The 21,978-nt window shown below is 38.7% G+C and overlaps 1 protein-coding gene across 1 annotated transcript in view; it reads right to left on the minus strand.

The window, feature by feature from the left end:
• LOC139474533 (excitatory amino acid transporter 2-like) overlaps nucleotides 1–21,978 on the minus strand; it is a 46,283-nt gene that overhangs the window by 1,343 nt on the left and 22,962 nt on the right. Inside the window, exons 3-8 of the mRNA XM_071257588.1 lie at nucleotides 8,113–8,326; nucleotides 6,983–7,182; nucleotides 6,182–6,308; nucleotides 4,690–4,923; nucleotides 4,114–4,308; nucleotides 2,839–2,973 (exon numbers count right to left, since the gene is read on the minus strand). Coding sequence (XP_071113689.1) covers nucleotides 2,839–2,973; nucleotides 4,114–4,308; nucleotides 4,690–4,923; nucleotides 6,182–6,308; nucleotides 6,983–7,182; nucleotides 8,113–8,326 — 1,105 coding nt within the window. The remainder of the gene's footprint in view (nucleotides 1–2,838; nucleotides 2,974–4,113; nucleotides 4,309–4,689; nucleotides 4,924–6,181; nucleotides 6,309–6,982; nucleotides 7,183–8,112; nucleotides 8,327–21,978) is intronic.

A 21,978-nucleotide genomic window follows, 5' to 3' on the forward strand; every position in this document is an offset into this window, starting at 1 on the left:
TGCTATAACACGGCAGCGAGTATTGTATCAATTCTTTTACTTGCCGTTTAAAGCTATTTCTTAAATTTCACTGTATTGTGTAAATTGGCATACATCTATGCGATCCACACCATCATCCAATTGAGTTCAACAGAAAAATACAGTAACTTCAAAACACATTAAAAGTTAATGACGGACACTATGAACTTCGTACCATACAATGGCCTACCTTTAGAATTCACGGGTCCGTTCCACAAAGCTGTCGTGAGCTGGGGTAATCGTAACTCCCATACAATAACAAAGACTTACGACTGTTGTTGCGCTACGGTCGCCTTGTGGAACGGGGATCTGCACCACAAAGTTTACGGTCACGTCACGAAAGCCTATGACGTAATTTGTGACATTTGTTGCACGATACACCGTCATTATTACATCCATATAGGGACCATTCTGGGCCGATCGAAAACGTAGATAATCTGGATGTGAGCATGTGAATCATTTCTTCAACATCTATGTGTACGTCTAACATGACGACACCTCACAATTGGACGAGGTTTGTTAAGGACATCTAGATTTGCATGGTGTAAGAGGAATACCTGCGGTTCGCAAGTGAAATTGTTATGAAAGTTATCAGACGAGTCCGCAAAACCGCATTATGTGTAGTTCGAAAAGGGAGCTAACTCTGCTTGACTAATCGAAATTCATTAATTCGAAACGCACTTGTCAAAGAAAATATGCACTACGTCCACAAACCGGTATTACGAATCACTATTTAGTAAGTATGTTCCCTGGATTATAATAGGATTTGAATGTACAAACGTGCAGAACTAATTTACAAAAGAACACTTTTCTAGAAAGATCGCAAAACTGACATTCCTTCCATCGAAAAAGTGCCCAGAAATGTTCGATGTAATCATTCATAGGTCTGCGTTATTTCTCAGTTCTATTCAAGTTTACACACTCAACTTTCTTGTTATATGGCCGTTGACTTTTATGTTTTGATCAATGGAGGGATCCATTCACATAATTTTCACCACTATTTTGCATTTTACGTCGAATACAATCTGCTTCGTAAGATAATCGAGACTGGTTATTATCCGGCGTTGACGTGTTGTAGTATATTGGGGGAAAAAATTCTTTTGCCCCTCGAAATTTGTTTTGAAGTAAGTGTATTTTTTTTAAATCTGTTCTCGAATGAGCTGGTGACGCTTTTTAAATTTCATACACTTTGTGTACCTATCGTGGAGGCCACGACACACACAATAATGTTTAAGAACATTTGTCTTCAGTCTTGCAAAACGAGAATAATATATGTTACAATATATCTATGCAAACAATGCTAATGTTGATCCGCCTGTTGCGATCATGATATAAACACAGTGCGTCCGTAATTTAGACAAGCAATCTCAGAATCAAGCCGATAAATATATACTCACCGACGAAAGAAACATGATTACCATATATGATGGTTAATATGTAAATACTTTCTAATATTCAAGAGATATCAGATTGGCTCCATGCACAAACGAACATACTGGTGTGTTGTGTGAACCGATTCTCATGAACGCATCACATGTGACGTCATAGATCCATGTCTCGAGATGCATTACTTGTCTCGTGCCCAATTAGCGTGTAAAGTTTGAAAGTCACGTGCAGCATATCGTGATAAGAATGCAGTCACTCTGTGGTAACACTTCACTGATTGTTAGTGTTGTCATTAATTGGTACACATTGGAAACATCTCTTCTTAACGTAGATACTTATCTATGTGTTTCTATGGCGTGCGTTTCTGTTGGCGGTGAGTATATATGCCGATATGTTTTGTTCACTGGATATCCTGACATAAAAAAGTTGACCCGCATTTCAGAAAAAAAATATTGTCAGCACTACGTCAAAGTAATGAACCTCAACGACTGACAAATGTAGGCCGTATGTTTCGATCACTACATGACGGAAAGAAGTGGGACAACATTTTGACAATGGTCATCAGACAGCCAACTTAAAAAAGCCTCGCAATTTATAAAAGAGGCAAAGCCTGTTAATATATTGTCCAAAGGCAACGTGTGGCTTAACCAATGGCAGTTATGGCTAATACTAAAACAACGGTTGGTTGGTTGGTTGTTTAACGCCGCACAATATTTCAGCTACATGACGGCGGTCTGTAAATAATCGAGTCTGGACCAGACAATCCAGTGATTAATATCATGACCATCAACCCACGCACTTGGGATCGATGACATGCATCAACCGAGTCAGCGAGCCTAACCACCTGATCCCGTTAGTCGCCTTTTACGACAAGCATGGGTTGCTGAAGACCTCTTCTACCCCGGATTCTGCTATTCTACTTCACGGGTACAGCGTCGGACTGTAATTAGAATGACCTCCCGTTCCCACTATGAACCCCCGATAATGCAGTTTTGCTGACTAGTCAAATGAAGATGATTCTACATTTTCTTGTCAATGTGTTTCTTCTTTGCCAAATACATTTATGTTCTTACTTTCATAAAGAAATAATAGAGGCAACTAAGTTTGCTATTTCAAGTGGGCAAAAACTTCCTTTAGCACACACTTCGGCCTTTCAGAATAATATGTCATAACTGTATTCTTATTATAATGCTGATATGGCTTTAGTTTATCACAAGATCACAGGCACATCAGTGTAGCCATTGCTAAAACATGGCGGATTTCATGTGGCAGGTGAACTATCCCAATGGTCAACAACGTAGCCTTTTATAGACTTGGTCGTAATATATAAATGCCAAGTTAGTTTTGAAAAATCTTCTGGTTTCACCGATTCGTAAAAATCACTCTTATCAAGGCATTGTTAATATGAGTGAAATGTGTACTTGTCATGCTTACAGGAACCAGTCGACTGCCAGCAAGATGGAGATGTCTTCTACAGGAAGACCCACAGATGACAGGATCACCATCAATACCATTATAGCCGAGTTGGGCACTCCAGCCACACCCACACTGCCCAACACTGTACACAAACTGAAAAACATAGATATTTGGTATTGAATTATATTTATTATATACTTCAGTGTGACAGACTGAGTTTTACAAAGTTGAGGAAAGTGATGTTTTCATTGCAGTGAACAAAATACTTTATATTTCACTGTTTAGTCTGTACACAAACTGTTGAGTTACATGATAATTACAGATGGTAATTTAGGTTAACATCGCTTCTTGTCTTTCTCTTGAAAATGTTTCGTTATAAACTGTAACTTTTTCATTTAACTCCGAAAGCGTCACGTTACTTGAACAGCACGTATTCTTTCGTTTCGAGCAGCGATTTCTTAGATTTCAAGAACATTTTTTGATGAACTTGATTTTTTATATAATTATATCCAAACGTATGACATAGAACTTCAGTTGCCTCAAATATTTTTGTTTCTTTTGTTTATTCTATTTTAGATTTTGCAAACACGGAACTACTTTTAACTCGCAATTACAAGGGTTGGTGAAACGTCCTTCCGTGTAAGGTAGGGAGAATTTACATTTCAAGGTTTTATATTTGTAATGAAAAAAAATGATTTTCTGCTAGACAACTAAACAAAAGTTTGATAATAAATATGATGTTTTATGTGTCTAGTGAACAGTCCTGTTTGTCTCATCGATGGCGATTGACGGGTGGGTGGAGGAGTGGGGATGGGGGCGGATGGGAGATATTTTCACATTTTCACAAGTGGCGTATTTCTTAGACATTACCATATGTGATTGTACTGCGCACTTTCCACATATTTTCGTAATTGCAATGTATAAATTTCGATGCTTTCAAAGCATGTGAATGTAAAAGTATTGTTGTGGGACAGAGAGAATGCATAGTTATACCAGGTGATACATAAACAGTTGAAGAGTTCTGTAATCACGTTAACGTTGTGTTTTACAATGGAAATGACGAGTGAACTGGAGGTGCGGTGCGCTTTTATTAATTGCATGATTGTCTCAGCCATCAATGTAAACATCAACTAATTGGTTTTGTAATTATTAATGCAGAATTATTATTGAGAATGTCGTTTGATACCAAATATATCAGCCTCGGGACATTTGTATGTCAAACACCATTCTGGTGAGATTCTCCATATATCGTCTGACCCTCAGGCACCTTCGTTGTTGCTAGGTTCACCTTACCTTAATACAATGATTTCGATGAAGTGTAGAGGTATTCTACGTATCTGGGCAATATACACGGCAGAGATGACTTGGAAGATGGCGGTACCGTCCATGTTGATGGTTGCCCCTATCGGCAGCACAAAACGAGTGATGGCAGTGTTAATCTTCAAGTTGTCTTCGCAACATCGAATAGTAATAGGTAAGGTTGCAGAGCTAAAAAGAAATTACGTTTTCATTCGTTACAACCCGTATATCATCGAGAATGATCATGTTAGAAGGTCTGGTAAACAGTCGTAGATTCTGACCACACATAGGGTTATTATATACGACTCAACATGAGAAAGGGACATCGCTGTATCAAGAAGTTAAATACATGACCCTGTCAAAAGTTGTACAGTATACTTCAAGAAAGACTACCATACTGTAAAATCGTATGACAAATAGATATACCACTTTGAAAGGGTTCATTATCAGCATGGATGGCCCGATTGCAATTCACTCAAGACAAGTTGTAATGTCAAGTCGGTGTCGATAATATCGACATATATAAACAAACACAATAATTGTCCTGTCAAATATATTTCAAACAGTCACCTAGAAGCAGTTGCAAGAACTGTTAAAACGGCCTGTGGTATTCCTTTGACGATTTTGTAAGGATTCTTCCTCGTCAAAGCAAGCTGCAGCAGTGGAAGGACAATTAGGACGTGGATTCCAAGACCAGTCAAAGTTGTTACTATGTAGATGGCAAGCTGCTTGGCAGTGGCAGCGAGGTTCTTGACTGAAAGTATATTCCCCATAATCAGGAACATAATCCCGATTGGAGAATACCTGAAAAAGATAAAGATCTTATATTCAGAATGTTCATCAAAAAGTTTATTCCTCGATAAGATTGAAATCAATAGTTTTAATCGTGTACATTCAATAACAGGACATCGATCCAACATGATCATCTATAAGATTTAGTTAGTTAGTGAGTACTCAAGGCATGGTCCAAAGCATCTTTTCAGTTTTATCACTGCAACCTTTTACGAAATCAACAAACAAGTGAATTAAATTATTATCAACGCTATATTGGCACAATAACACCCAAATCAGCCATGTCAACGATCCTTCAGTTAGCTCCCGGCAATCATCTTATGGGGTACTAGGACGCCTTTTGCCCCGGAATTCCCACGGGAGCAAGGATTGAAAACAAGAATTCAAAAATGTATTGGTAGCATGAACTTGAATTATGGAAAAACATTAGGCTGATCAGAGGTCAAACTAACACTGTGCCCAATGAAATACACAACAAACCGTGATAGCTGATTTTTTGTGCAGACAACAACATGAATCGAAAAAAGGACGAGTAAAGGGCAAAGCCGACAATGGATGTCCATTATGGCTGATGTTTATTGTTGCAGGCACAATTTGTAGTCATCATTGCTGGGATCGTGTGCACAACATTTCATCTTCCGAAATCTGGTGGTTTCAGAGGAGAATCTGAAATGCTGCAAATAGATTATGTGATGTGATGTGAAGTTCAAACCATCGTATCTCATCATATATCATGTATCAAAGTATATCAGAACGGTGCACAGTGGATACCACTGACACCCAAATCGGAATGGAGGCTTTATGAACAAAATGGTCGTGTCACTGATATAAGTAACATGTGCGCTACTCAGTGAGTGTGTTACAAGTGAACGTCGGTTTGGCAATATCTCAGCCGTATAGCGACCATTTGAGCCTCCCACCGGGAAGATATCCACATTGTTGTCACACCAGATGGACGCCAGTGCATGGAACACCAAACACATCTGATTATGTTACACGTGTTATTACACTTACCACACTGAATATCAAATTATTTGATAATAGAAGAAGGAACTGCTGATAAATCATTGTTAAAGATGCTGTGGCATCCAAAAAAAACAATGATTCTGCAAACATTTATAGAGACAGTATTGCTGAGATCATTAATGCACACATTTAGCTTCATTGTGCGTTTAAGAAAGTTTACAACAGACGGAGGTTGCATCTGACTATGTAAGCATATTGTGTTCGGTTGGACTTTACACTGTTTGTTTTGTATTATAATACTCACCACAAAATTATTAGTACCATCCTAATGGTAATGTCATTAACAACAGTGAAGAAACGCAGCACCACTTTTCCCTTTTTCCCAAGGCGACCCAGGATTACACCAAAGAACACGAAGTAGCATATTATTCCTGTAGGTAAGACAAAAAACAATAACAAATACACAGGGATAACTGGCAATAAACCATAATAGTTCCAGACTAACTTTGTGCGGAACAACATGTGCAGTTTACTCACATTACCCATAGCTGTTCTATCGTGTAACAGACAACGGAGTCCGCACCTGAGTATAGAGACCTGACCAAACCGAATAGCGTTATAAGTTGCATTCGTCACTAACGGGATTTTACAAGGCGACTGAATTTGTCTCGGGGTGTACAAAACATTTTGGCCAGTACAGTCCATTACACCTCATAAGTGAAAGATGTGACAACTGTATGATTACTCTTATTTGGAAAGAATTCATATCGGTGAAGTCTTCATTAATGAAGAGAATAACCTGCTCGCTACACGGCAAATGGTCAATCAGAGTGTAGGCCAATATTGTCAATAATCAATAAAGATGGCTTTCTACGTCGAATATGTATATATGTATAACGATATAATTATTATTTCATAGTTTTAACAATGTTTTTCAATGCAAATCAAGCGTGACAAGTGTGAAAAACATCTGTGACTGCTCATAAATGACAAGAGTTAACGAGCAAATTGCAATGCTATGATTACCCAGTCAACATATTACAAGATCATACTGGTATAAATTGCACGTTCAACATTCAACATGTATCTACTAAGGTAATCATACCTATCGTGTTCATTCCTGATCTGTAGACAGACTTTGGAGCCCATATGCCTTCACTTGTTTGAACTGAAGATGTCTCATTCAAACTTGAATTATTTGTAGCTGTAGAATTATCTTGTAGAGATACTCCTGTATGCTTCTGTACATAAACAGTACCACTTGTCTGAAAGCTCGCCTGAACAACATTTTCGGGGAAAACGTTCCTGCAGAGGGTCACAAAGAGGTCAATGTGAAATCGAGCAGCCACACTCACATGTAATACAATAAAATGTAATTCCCTTCTGTCTTCTCGAAGTTGAATGGACTCGTCGTTCGCCTATGATGTACAATGTTTCCGCACGATCAACTTGCATACTTCACTAGCCCATGGCATAGGTCTTGTTTGTTTGTTGTTTAACACTCAGTAATATTCCAGCTATATCAGTAAATAATCGAGTTTGGACCAGACATTCCCGTTATTGACATCATGAGCCATGCAATTTGGATACGATGACATGCAACAACCAAGTCAGTGAGTCTGACTACCCGATCCCGTTAGTCGACTCTTCCGACAATCATAGTCGCCTTTTACGGCAAGCATGTGTTTCTAAAGACCTACTCCAAGAATTAAATTATCATCAAAGATATGTCTAAAGCAGTCTGTCAAACATATTGTAGCAGAGAAATAATGTCCGTAGGATTTTAAACACAAATGTAGGTAACTTGCAACCAAACCTAGTCCATCATACTGAGAATACTGAGGCCAGTACCTGATCCTACCTCAGCAGGATTTACGTCATTAATAAGCTACCGTCAGTTGTGGACAATACAAGCCAACATACATTTAAACGTTGTTATGGATTGTGTTGGGTGAAAACGCTGGTTGGTGATAGTTACATTGTTTATGATGGGAATTACGAGTCACAAAGGGGAACATAAGTTTTACACTAGTGTAATATCCTTAGCAAACCCTTCAATATCCTCTGTTTCTAAAGGTATTACATCACGTTCTTAAACGAAACACATTGTTAAAAACGTAAGAGTCAGACCGACTTCTTTCAGATATTCTCTGGTGTCCATAAAATGCGAATTCTTAATTGCTATTTCATATTGGCTGACGCATTAGAATCATCAACATGTTCAATGAAACTAACCTGACTAAATCCAGGAACACGTCTCTAGCTGAAGCTGAAGGGGCACCTCCTGATGACCTGACATCCACGACGTTGTTGTTGTAAAAGTGACCTGGTCTAATGGTGAGAACGAGGATGAGGCCAACGATTGTAGCCAATACTGTCGTACCGATGTAGTAGACAATGGTATACAAACCAATCTTTCCGGCTGACTTGCTGTTAAGGTTAGCAAGACCTGTCAAAGAGATGTGTACATGTATCAACATCACTTGAAATCCATTTGGTGATGAGCGAGTGAGCAAGGTCTTTAATATCGCATTCTATAAAACTGGACCTATATCACAGAGCCTGTAACTTTTCATCCACCTCCCATACAATATGCGCCCAAATCTGCTCAAACTTTAGTTCAAACCTCCTCTATTGGAATAAAATGCATCACTTGTTCAGGAAATATCGGAGAATTGGATACTTCACATCACAATGAACTGCCCAACTGCCAGCTTTGTGGCGTGTTAACGGCATAGTCACAGCAGGCGAAGGAGAAACATCTGTGCATTACATTCCCCCCCAACAATGCGAACCTATTTAAGCATGTGCATCGAATTGCGAATGTTAGCTTGATTACCAAGAAAGCAAAGAAAGTTGGCATCCTTTTGTTTTCATCAATTAATAAATAAATCATAAATTTGCATAGGATTTCATGGAGAAATAATAAAATGTTCAGAGCGTTTCAGATTACACAATACTAAGCAGGAGCCAGGACAGGCAATATTATTATGCACCACATCTCAGAAAATAACAACCGCTTGTGACTTACAGGTGACGCGTTGCAGGGAAGTGAGAGAGACAGGTTTGTTTTTAGGACTCAGAACACATGTTAAGGAATCACTGTCAAGTGAGTATACATTTCAACAAGTATTAGATACAGCTTCAGTAGAGGAAATGACCACCCTGAATGTGCGTCAAATGGTTGATTGTAACCAAGGAAATAGTGGCAACCATGGAAACCATTCCGGTGGTTCAGTAAAAAGAACTGTCAAAGGGAGAAAGCAAAATGAGGACAGTACAAAAGGTGGCTTTTAGAATCACATAAGTGAGGAATGTTACTATATAAATAGAGAATGTTTAAATGTGTCAAAGACGGTCATCTTCTGATGATGTGTAAACGTGCAGGGATATCATCGCAGAGAAATCAGAGATAAAGTCACAGATATTCTCTCGGGTCCATTAAGTTGATGGGGGCGAAAGTGAGGACGCAGGGGATATGATGGTTTCTCTATTCACTGTCACATATACATCTATCACTGTATAGCTGATGAGAGTGATATGAATCAATGCATGAGTAGGTCGACATTTTAGCTATTCACTTTAAGTTCTTCTTATCTAAAAGGAGCAAACGTTTGTCATGGATCTTGATACTGAAGCTACAAGATTAGGACAGTGGAAAATCTCACAAACCAGACATTTTCCCCAACAGATAGGGTAGATGATGGATTTAACAACCAATAAGGTCATCTTGAGCGGGACGGTTTTCGTAGATGGATTAGCATATGAACTATGATTCTCTTTAGGTAGAAAATAAAGATCCACGACCTGGTAGAAGTGTGTAATCAAACCGCACAGCATTGGTCAAACTCGTTCATGTACTTGATCTGAATGTTCATCTTAATTGTTATGTAATTGTTATGGATAGATACAAATGAAGTAATGATAGGATTACAAGAAATACGGGGTATAACACCAAAGCCAATAAGCTTCGCTTGGGAACACCAGAGTAAGTCAGTACATGATTGAAAACTGCCCCATAAGTATGTATGACAGGCTAGTCGGATATTGCTACTTGTATATGTGAAAACAAAGTTATTAAAAATTAATGAATAGCAAAACTGATGAAAGTCACCAATAAACGTGTATAAGTGTTATATCGTCACTGCAAAAATAATGAGTGTCTTTAGTATTTAACATTCAAATACGTGATATCTGTATTTGCGATATTGCCTACGTTCCATCGGTGAGTAAGCGTTAGGCTTACTATCTCGTAGTATAAATGTTGCAAGAAATTGTATTTCTGAAGGCATCCCGATACAGTTTTTACGATGTACCACGTCTGCACTAGCGCTTGATAACCGCCTTGTTTTTGGGTGTTTTAGTAGTTTAAATTGCTACTCTTGATATTGTTGATAAAACTTTGATACCATGAACAGTGTAAGGTTATATGAGAGTATGACTTGGCATACAATAAGCTTTCGGGTCCCGTTTGGATCGGTTTGGGTTGCAGCTTAGATATCCATAGAATAGGTTCATCTCGCTATCTCCCATATCACTTACTTACTTACTTATATTGGAGATTTAACGTGCGCTTTCCGACTGCAAGCGTATGTCGCACACGGGCCCGGCCAGGCCATTTAATGTGTTTCCAAAAAGGGGAAAAGTGAGTTTGTGCAACCCAGGAGGGGGCTTTAGGGGTTACTTATATAGTAATTTTGAAATTTTGAGATTTGGAAAGAATGCCAAGAGTGGGTGGGGGACGAACTAAGGGAGCTGTGTGTGCTGGGTGGTTATCTAATAAGGTAGTTTTGGTTTTAATATTTTATTTGGGGTTTAAATGCGACTAATTAGTCCTGTTTTTATTAGGTATATGCCTAAGGCTTTGAATTTTTCTAATTTATTTTGTGGATTTAGGATTGATTCTAGTGTAAGTCCGGTTTTAAGATTTAGGGTGGTCTGTAGTGTTGTTCGATGTGTTTGGTAGTGTGTGCAGTGAATGAGTACGTGTTCTGGTGTTTCTTGTTGTTTGCAATGTGGGCAGTTTCCTGTTGTGTGTAGTTTAGCTATTTTACGGTGATTATTTAGTTTGGTGTGGCCTGTTTGTAGTTTGGTAATTATACTGTCGATTTTTTTGGATGGGTGTAGTATTTTGGGTTTATTTAGGGGTTTTTTGAGTACTTTCCTGATTTGGCTATTTGAGTTTTGGTATATATTTTGCCATTTTTTGTTAATTTTTTGTTTAGTGACACATTTGATTTCTGATTTTGAGCTGGGTAAGTTTAAGCTTATTTCTGGGTGTTTAAGGGATAATTTTGCTGCTTTATCTGCGTTTTCATTTCCAAAGATTCCTACGTGGGCGGGGATCCAAATGAACTCTATTTGTTTACCTACCTTAGTTAAGTTGTTTGAGCTATTGAGTATTTGATTTATTAGCTTGGGGCGGTTTTTAGTGTTTTTATTTTTGAGGGCTTGTAGTCCACTGAGGGAGTCGGTTAGGATGAGGATTTTTTGGTGTTTTTTAGACTGCTGATTGTGTAGTGCTGAGGCCATGCCCATTAGTTCGGCCGTGAATATGGATTGGTTGTTTGGGAGTCGGTAAGATTGTGTGTCTTTGGTTGGTTGTGCGATGTGGACTCCGAAACCTGTGTGTTTTGAGATCGGATCTGAGGATCCGTCTGTGTATATGTGACACCAATTTGGCCAATTTTCATGTATGTATGCTAGTGTGGTGGTTTTAGCGATGTTAGGATCGGTCTGTTTATTTAGTGTATCGGCTAGTGTTGTGTCTATTTTTGGTATTTTAAGTTTTGGAGTGAAGATATTGGATGATTTATTGTTTTGTTTAAGATTATTTATTTTGTGTTCGTTTAGGTAATTGGTTATTCTTTGGGAAATTGGAGTAAGTAGTGGATGTTTCCGGGCTAGGGCTTGGTTTCTAGGGCTAATATTTTGTTTTATTAAGTTTTCGATTAGTGGGTTTGATTGGGACGCGGCCCAGAAGTTTAGGGTAAGTTGTTCCCTACGTAGTTTAAGTGGCATTTCTCCTGTTAAGGCCTGGAGTGAGGTGGAAGAGGTGCCATGTTGAGTTCGTGTGATTAGTTTTAGGGCCTGATACTGGATTGAGTCTAGTTTTTTAATGAGAGAGTTGTTTAAGGTGTCGTAAATGGCACTGCCATAGTCTAGTTTGGACCTAATTAGTGATATATAGAGTGAGAGGAGGGTGTTTTTAGAGGCCCCCCAGTTGGAGCCGGTTAGGCATCTTAACGTGTTTAGGTCTTTGCTGCATCTGGTTACAAGGTTTTTAATGTGAGCATCCCAGGTGAGATGTTCATCGAAGATTAATCCTAAGAATTTGGTTTGTTTTTGGAATTTGATTGGTTTGTTGTTTAGTTGGAGGTTTAGGGTGGCGGGTTGCATGTTTTTGTGTATAAATACTATTCCTGTGTTTTTTTCTGAGTTTAGGGAGAAGCCCCATTTGTCAGCCCATTTTTGTATTTTATTTAGAGATTTTTGTAGTAAGTTTTGGGCCATTTTCATGCTTTTAGTGCGGATCCAGAGGGCTCCATCATCCGCGAATTTTGATGTGTTTACTTTGGGGGATAGTCCCTCGAATAGATCGTTAATCATAATATTGAAGAGTGTTGGGCTTAGGATGCTGCCCTGGGGAGTGCCATTTTCTAGGGGACATTGGTCCGATAGCGTTTGATCTATGCCCACGGTGATTTTGCGGTTTGTTAGGAAACTTTGGATGTAGTTAATTATTTGACCTTTAAGTCCTATTTTTTGTAGTTTTTGTATTAGCCCGTTATGCCAAACCATGTCGAATGCTTTGGAGAAGTCTAGAAAGATGCCTGTAGTATATTGTTTGTTAAGTTGGCCTGTTTTAATGTCCTGCTCTAGTCGGGCGAGGTTATCTAAGGTTGAGCGTCCAGGAGTGAAACCGCTTTGGTCTGGATTTATTATGTTGTTTTGTTCTAAGTAGTGTTGTAACCTGTTTTTGGCCATTGATTCCATTACTTTGCATAAGTTAGAAGTTAGGGAGATTGGTCTGTATGAATTAGCCTGGTCAGCTGGTTTATTGGGTTTGGGGATTGGTATGACCAGGGCTTGTTTCCAAGGTGATGGGACCTGTCCGTTTAGATATATGAGGTTATAGAGTTTCAGTAGAGTTTGGAGTAGTTTGGGTGGTAGTTGTTTAATTATCTGGTATGAAGTAAGGTCTAAGCCTGGGGCTGTGTCCTTTTTCCTATTTTGTAGGACGTGGAGTAGTTCTTCCATTGTGAAATGGAGATTAATTTCTAGGTTATTTTCTTTTGGCTCTTTGGTAAATTTGGTTTCTGCTTTTAGTTGTTCCTGGAATTTTTGGTTGAAGTTGCTATTGCTACTGACGGCCGAGAAGTGATTTGCTAGGTTATTAGCTTTTTCAGTGGGGTTTGTTGAATTGTTTACGTTGGGAGTTTTTTTATGACGTTTAATGCCCCTAATGGCGTGGATTTTGCGCCAAACTGTTCTGGCGTCTGTATGATGGTTAATTTCTTCGCAAAATTTTTTCCAGTCTCTTGTTTTAGCTGTTTTAACTAAGCTTTGTACTTTGTGATTTAGTTCATGTGCTATCTTTAGGTGTTTGAAGTCACGTTTGGCTTTATTGAATGCGGATTTGCGTTTACGCCTAGTTTGTTCTATCTCCTCGTTCCACCAAGGAACCGAGGGTTTGCCTATGCTGGTTGTTTTGAAAGGAATGGAGTTTTTAGCTGCGTTTATTATATAGTCAGTGAGGTTTTTACAGTAGATTTCGGGGTCGTTACTTTCTAGGTCAGCTAGGTTAGCCTGGTTGCAAATGTCCTGAAATTTGTCCCAGTCGGCTTTGTTGTAGTGGAATTTAGGTTCCTGGTTTGGGGCTGGTGATGGGATGTTTACGTCTCCTATAGTTATATTTATGGGGAAGTGGTCACTACCTAGTGGTACCCCGTGTACTTCCCATTGAATACTTTGGGCTAAATCTGGGGTGCATATGGTTAAGTCGATAGCCGACATTTTGTGGTGTTTTTTGTCGTATCTAGTAGGTTGGTTGTTATTTAGTAGTATTAGGTCATTTTGTTCTATCCATTCTGAGATCACTGGGGCTCCTCTTCAATTTAAATGGAGTTACTTGTTTCTTTCAAAACTATACAGTTTTAGAGACTAAGCATTAGTCTGAATGGACATCACCACTATGGAATTTGAAACTAATCTGTTTACAGTAACAGGACACTGCTTAAGTGGCATGTACAAATGAGAAAGTGGAATCCCGTGAATTAGGCGGACGGGGGGGGGGGGGGGGGGGGGGGTGGTTGTCATGCGATCAATGACCTCGTTTAACCTTGACCAATAACCTCGTATAACAGTTGCATCAACAAACCATTTCCGGACAGTTGAAAAGAAAAACACTTGTGTAAACACGAGGGTGTTTTGAAAGGAAATACTTAAATCAAAGAGCGCTTATTTGAAACGTCTCCAGTTACTTAGATTATTTTTTATCAGTTGTATCAACAAGGCATTCCCGGACAGTTGAAAGGAAAAACACTTGTGTAAACACGAGGGTGTTTTGAAAGGAAATACTTAAATCAAAGAGCGCGTATTTGAAACGTCTCCAGTTACTGTTAGTCGAGTGAGTGAAGCTACAGATTAGTTTTTATCAGTTGTATCAACAAGGCATTCCCGGACAGTTGAAAGGAAAAACACTTGTGTAAACACGAGGCTGTTTTGAAAGGAAATACTTAAATAAACGAGGGCGTGATAGAAACGTCTCCAGTTACTGTTATTCGAGTGAACCTGCAGAATATTTTTTATCAGCTGTATCAACAAGACGTATCCGGACAGTGGAAAGGAAAAAAAAACATCACTCGTGTAAACACGAGTCTGTTTTGAAAAGGGAACTACTCATATCAACAAGGCCGTCTCCAGTTAGTGTTTGAGAAAGGTCACATGTATATGAAAAAAAATATATGAATAAATGCAGGAGTTGGTGATAGTTTTTTTCATTTACCATGGAGGAGTCGGCAGTACACACATCCATGACTCGTTCCACCTCAACCGACTCATGGAAGCTCTTTGGGAAAAGAATACCCAAAACAGAAGCTGTCTTTTTTTCTCAAATCGTTATCATTTATATCGTAGTGATAACTTGCATAGTGAATTTGAGTCTAAACCAAACCAATTCCACCGCATTGCTCAGTTCACATACTACCTAACCCAAAAATCAAATCTAAAAGAGCCACCCTTAACCCGCATGTGTTATATAGATAAACAAGCCAGTGGTTTTAATTTCATTAAAGCAGAACGTTTTAGACACACAGAACAAGTTAAATATTTTTTTCCCTGCTGTTGAGATGGACGACTGATTCCCTCCCCAGCACAGTTGAAAGGAAACACTTGTGTAAACACGACTGTTGTGAAAGGAAATACTTGAAAAACAAGTGCGTTTCTGAGACCGTCTCTAGTTACCGTTACTCAAGCCCTACTGTAATGTGAATACACCTGGTTTTTTTACCCTATAAATAACAGTGTTGTGACCCAAAATACTGCATTTGGTCTCTCTTGGTTCATGAATGAACATTGTGCTTATTCTCCATACCACAGAACTTTTTGGTCTCAATTTGGGAGAGATATATTTTCTGTGTGAAGATAAGATTTTAATTTTTTTTATTGATAGACCATATCTTTTTAAAAATGTATTTTAATAATACGTTTTATGTTATTACAAGTATTTCACATCATTGTTTCAATTTAAAAAAAAAAAAACATTATCTGAGGATGTATTATAATTGTGAAATCATCATGTTGTCTTCATTAGTCTACACAGACATACCAATCTATTTTTATTTATTTTTTATTATTTATTTCAGAAAGATAAAAAGTATTCCAAGAACATTGTTTGCTAGACTTTATGTAAAAAAATAATGTCTACCCCATTTACAACACCTGTGTATACATGTGAGTTTTGTCAAAAATCCTACAGCAACAAACAGAACATTGTTAGAGAGAAATTGTGGCCCAGCTTCCAAACATTTTGATTGTCAAATATGTTCCAAATCATTCAACCGTAGTGATAGCTTACAAAGACACATAAAAAGTCAACACAATGATCCACAACCATCTACTTCTACTTCTACCTTTACTTTTACTTGTCATACATGTTCGACCACTTTCCCATCTGTGAAAGATCTCACTAAACACAGGAGACAAACCCATTCAAATCAACAAAGTGGTGGAGGGGCGGCAGCTAAACGTAGGAAAACTAATGTAGATAATCAACAGTCATGTTCCAGACAAGCAATAAATGAAAATGTCAGGGAATTTGATTTTATTCCTCAGAGCCAAGAGGGAAATGATCCCTACTATTATTTTGTGAAAATTCAACCTGACATGATTCATCACTTGAAAACAGAAATTGAAACAAAACATAGTATCAAGTGGGGACTTTGTACCCAATTTAGATTCAGCAAAACAAACTCTGATGGTCTGACTACATTTAGTGAGCCTTACTTTAGAAGCAAAACGATGATTTGGATGGGCTGTACACTGAAGTCATAAATACAATCATGAAACTAATGGACAATTACGAAGGAGATAGTTCAAACTTAAACTTTGAAACTGTGTTGAGCGTGAAATTATCCGTGGTTAAATTTCAACCCTTTCGCGGAAGTTCATATCTTCCCCTCCCCCCTTCGTTAGAGAAAAAGCGCTGCCTGTTAGACATTAAAAATGTGGACGACAACCTCTGTTTTGCCTATTGCGTTTTGGCTCATCTGTTCCCCGTTCAGTCTCAACTGGTCAGAGAACAAGTGAGTCACTACAAGGACAAACTACATGAGTTAGATTTGAGAGGGTGTGAATTTCCTATGAGCCTCAGTCATATTTCAAAATTTGAAAAAACAAACAATGTAAGTATCAATGTCTATGGTTTTGACGAAGATGAGAACCAACAGCATGCCATCTTTCCTTTACGAATCAGTTCAGTAACTTCCGAAGTACACAAAGAGCGTCACATCGATCTCCTCCTATTAACTCAAGAAGTAGAGGAGGAAGACGAACCCCCGCTGTCTCATTATGTTCTGATATCAAGTTTGCCAGCTTTGATCAGAAAAACTGGAGATAGTAACAACAAATTCATTTGTCGAAAATGTTTGTGGTCTTTCACCACTGAAGACAGACTACAAAAGCATACCCCCTACTGTTATCACAAAGCACAGCGAATTAAAATGCCTGAACCAAACAAAGCTTTTCGAACATTTGGGTTGGGCCATTATGCCAAAACAGTCAAAGTCCCCTTTGTGATCTACTGCGATTTTGAATCTGTGTGGTCACCTTTAGAACATAATGAGACACCGGGGAGGAGAGGAAGTCACCACCACGTCCATGAGCACATTCCCTGCGGTTACAGTTATCAAATTGTATGTCGGGAACCCGACATGTACACATTTCCATTGAGAACCTATAGCGTGGAATGGGCTTCAGAGCATTTCATGACGCATCTTTTGGAGGATTACGATCAAATCATGGACATCTTAAATCATCCCGTGCCCATGACATTAACAGATGAGGAAAAGTTAGCTTTAGTTTTGGAAACCCATTGCTATCTTTGCGGGGAGAAAGTACAGCAGAATGAGCGACACATCGATCACGATCATTTGACGGGTCAAGTCAGGGGTCTGTGTCACAATTACTGCAACGTCAACGACAACGAAGCCAATTTTTTCAATGTCATTTGTCACAATGCTTCGAGGTATGACAATCATTTGATTCTTCAAGCAGCAGAACTGTTTGCCGATCGAAAGTTGACGTGCATAGGTCAAAATTCGGAACACATCATCATGTTTCAAATAGATCAACTTCGTTTCTTGGACAGTTTCAAATTTTTAAACACCTTGTTACAAAATTTGGCCAACAATTTGAGAAGCAAAGGAGAAGAGGAATTTGTCTTTTTGGCAAAGAACTTTCCCGAACATGTGACATTGCTGACTCGAAAGCTACCCTACGTTTATGAGTATGTGGACAGTTTCGAAAAATTAGATCGAACAGACTTTCCGAGTCGTGACGACTTTTATTCTTCCTTATCGGAAGACACCATTTCTGAACGAGACTATGCCTTCGCCCGTCACATTTGGGAGACTTTCAAAATTACATCGGTGAGACAGTTCATGGAATTGTACGTTGCCGTAAACACTTTGATTTTGACCGATGTGTTGGAAGCATTCCGTGACATGTGTCTGAGCTACTACAGATTGGACCCGTGTCAGTACTTTACTCTCCCGGGGATGGCCATGGATGCTTGTCTTTTGATGACGGGGGTGAGCTTAGATCTTATGACCGATCCCGATATGTACAACTTTGTCTCAACCGCAGTGAGAGGAGGCGTGGCGAGTATCAATCATCGCCATGCTCAAGCCAATAACAAACACATGTCCGATTTCGACCCCTCCAAACCCGAATCTCACCTGATGTACTTTGACATTAACAATTTGTATGGTGCAGCCATGAGTTGTCCTTTACCTCAAGGTCATTTTGACTGGGTGGACGAAACAGAAATAGAGTCTATTGATTGGTTGCAACTCGACCCCGAAGGTAGCGTGGGTTACATTGTAGAGTGTGATTTGGAATATCAACGTCACCTTCATTCTGTCCATCAGTCTCTGCCCCTCGCTCCCACCAAAGAAGCATTCCCTTTGAAGATATGTCCCCCTATCATAGAGAATTGCTCGCAGAGCTTGGTATCAAAGGGGTGAAAGCCACGGGAACCAAACTTTTTGGCACATTGAAAGACAAAGAAAATTATATCATTTACTTTGCTACTTTGCAACAATATTTACAATTGGGTTTGAAACTGAAAAAAGTACACAAAGTTTTGAAATTTACTCAATCCAAATGGATGAAGCCCTACATTGACTTTAACACTCAGAAACGAAAAGAAGCCACGGATGACTTTTCGAAAGATTTGTTTAAACTGCTCTCAAATGCCGTGTATGGGAAACAGTTGCAAAATGTAAGAAATTACAAACAAATTGAATTAATTGCGACCGAGGAAAGACTGCGAAGGTTGTCATCAAAACCCAATTTCAAAAGTGTAAACGTCTTTTCGGAAAATTTGGTCGTGGTAAGCATGGAAAAGGTGTCTGTGACTTTGAACCAACCCGTCGCCATGGGCTTCACCATTTTGGAACACGCAAAAAGATTTCTTTATGACTTTCACTACAATGTCATGTTGAAGGAATACGATAGTGACAATGTCAGGGTCGTCATGACAGACACGGATAGCTTGTTTTATCAAATCTGGTCCCCCGTGGGTACTCCTGTCCGCGATCCTCAAGACTTTATGTCAGCTAACACCCACCTCTTTGACACCTCAAACTATCCCGTAGACCACCCACTTCATTCCATGGAAAGACACAAAGTCATCGGTTTGATGAAAGATGAAGTGGGTGGCAAAACCATCAGAGAGTTTGTCGGACTTCGTCCCAAAAACTATAGTTTTATTTTTGACAAAACTCCCGGTGAAAGGGTAGAGAAACGCACTGCTAAAGGTGTGCAGAAAGCTTTTGTCCGAAACCATCTCCGTCACTGGATGTTTAAAGATTGTCTTTTTAAACACCAACAAAACATGGCAACATTTCATCAAATTCGATCCATTCATAACACACTCTTGACAGTCAAAGTGACCAAATTGGGTTTAACTCCTCAAGATGATAAGCGATACTTGCTCGCAGATGGCATCGAATCTCGACCCTATGGATTCAACCCTATTTAGAACTTTGTAACTAACATTCCCCATTCCAAGAAAAAAAAAAAATGAGATCGTCTAGCAAACAATGACCACATCCACGAAATGATGAAACCTCTGGAGTGTTCCTCGACACGTGAAAGGTAGTAAACACATTTCATTTTTGTTGTTTTTAAAAATACTTTTGGAAAAATATGTTGTGAAATAAATTTTAAAAGACAGTTAGTAATGAAAGCTAGAAAAAAAATTGGCAGAAACTAAATAGGTTTGACATCAACACATAAAAAAATTGGTTTGAAATAAAACTGAAAATAGATTTTATCAAATGAAAAAAAACACAAGAAAACAAATAAAATAAAACACTAGAAATATGTTTGAGAGTAACAAAATATGTTTGATAAAAAAAATCAAAACTCATACAGAAAAAAAAAATGTCCAGGATATAAAGTTTTAAAAAAAATTAAAAATGTGTTTTCTATAAACAGGATGAGTGGACAAGCAACTTCCTACCACTACAGGGTTAGAGGGGGAAGAGGAGAACTTATTCGAGATGGGGCACAATCGGGACGATCTCTCCTTGCTGCTTATCTTGCTGGATGTCCATCTCTGGAGAGAACCCTGAGAACTCATCGTCAACGGAATAGCACATCAGTGGATATATTAACAGGACCTTTCACTATTAGCGTCCGGGAAGTGAGTATTCAAATCATAATCTTCGATCAAACAGAGAACAATTTGAAATGGTCCTTGAAAAGCTTTACTTGGACTGCCTATGTGTCAGAGTGAATGAATTGTGCAATAGTAATTGTTATGGGTGTGAGATAAATCACCCATCGCAACGCAATCATCAGTGTTTGATGATGGAGCCGGATGAACGTGTGATGATGTACTTTGACGATGCTTTAGAAGCTGTGTTCCATGGCAACATCCTTGAAGAGGCGAGGACACAAAAAAATTCTTCTGGAGTTGACTTCCTGGACATTCAAAACCTGCCTTATGAGAATGTTGATGACTTGAACAGACATTTTTTAACTGCCAGTAGGAAGGAACGATTGGAGGCCAAATTGATTGAGATCATATGATGAGATCATGAAAGTATTCATTTACGTATCATAAATTGATGAAATAATGCCTAGTCAGTGAATTGATTTGATATATTGTAAATAAATAATATGTCTGTTACTCAGTGTGAATACAAGTTAGAATAAAAGAATAATGTGTTCTTTTCATGCGTGTTTGTCTTTCTTTTTCGAATGTATTATGAACAAGAGATAACAGAATGGTTATCAGAGAGAGTTTGAATAGTATTCAACCCATAAATATACTACATAAACACCCACTTAACAACCAATGAAATGTTTTTTTCATGTAGATCCAATCATCAAAGGTTTTCATGAACACGTGATCAACAAACTAACCAACCAACCAATGAATTTGAAATAATAGAATAGTGTCATGCTCGTCATTGCGCTTAAATCACACGCATTTCATCCTGTACCTTCAGAGACTCGAGTTGTGTCAGAAAAAACACGGTTACTGTATCATGGCACCAAGGTTATTGTTCACTCCATTTTGATTTACAATTAACATAGCTAATGTCTTTTAAGTCGTTAATCATAGTTTTAGTGATCACTCGACATAGCTATTGCCTTTTAATTTGTTAATGCTGGTATTTGTCACTTTTTGGTTTTCAAAGAAAAAAATAAAATAAATAAATAACAAAGAGCTGTCACAGAAATTCTAAATTCGGTCATTCTATCTTTAAACAGAGTGGGAAGAAAAGACAAATCTACTTTCTATTGCTGGAAGCAGGTCATGAAAAGGCCGCACACGAGGCAGTCATTCGTCAATCTCACGAATGGTTTCCAAGTCGAGACGAATGCGTGAAGGATGCCAAGCGCAAGTTTGAAGACGAATTCAACGTCACGAAGCGAGTCATCATCAAGAAATCTCGCTGGGCACTGTCCGCGGACGAGGTCGCTATGGCGGAGAAGATGAAACTCGTGGAAAACCTGTTGACTCTATGCTACTGTATTCAAGTCACCAAGATAATCGAACGACTGTCTCGTAAACTGTGTTTCGGGTGCATGTTCGATGCGGAAGGTGAACGGGACCACACCTGCAACTTCTCTGAACAACAACTGGTGGAGAAATACTTTAACATAACATTATCCGACGTAGACGATGGAGAGGTGCACGTAAGCTGGAGAAAAATGCTGCTAGAAGACCCGAGTTTTCGAGATGTGAGGGACTTTAACTTGGTCCCGTATCGATGCAAGGACTATCGTGACTCTCAATTTAAAATGTCTCAATGGAAGGAGGGATTGAAAGAACGCGTCGAGAAAATGTTAAAGTTAGACAAA

Source organism: Haliotis cracherodii, unplaced genomic scaffold, assembly GCF_022045235.1.
Source record: "Haliotis cracherodii isolate W230 unplaced genomic scaffold, xgHalCrac1.p SCAF_3, whole genome shotgun sequence".
Lineage (NCBI taxonomy): Eukaryota > Metazoa > Mollusca > Gastropoda > Lepetellida > Haliotidae > Haliotis > Haliotis cracherodii.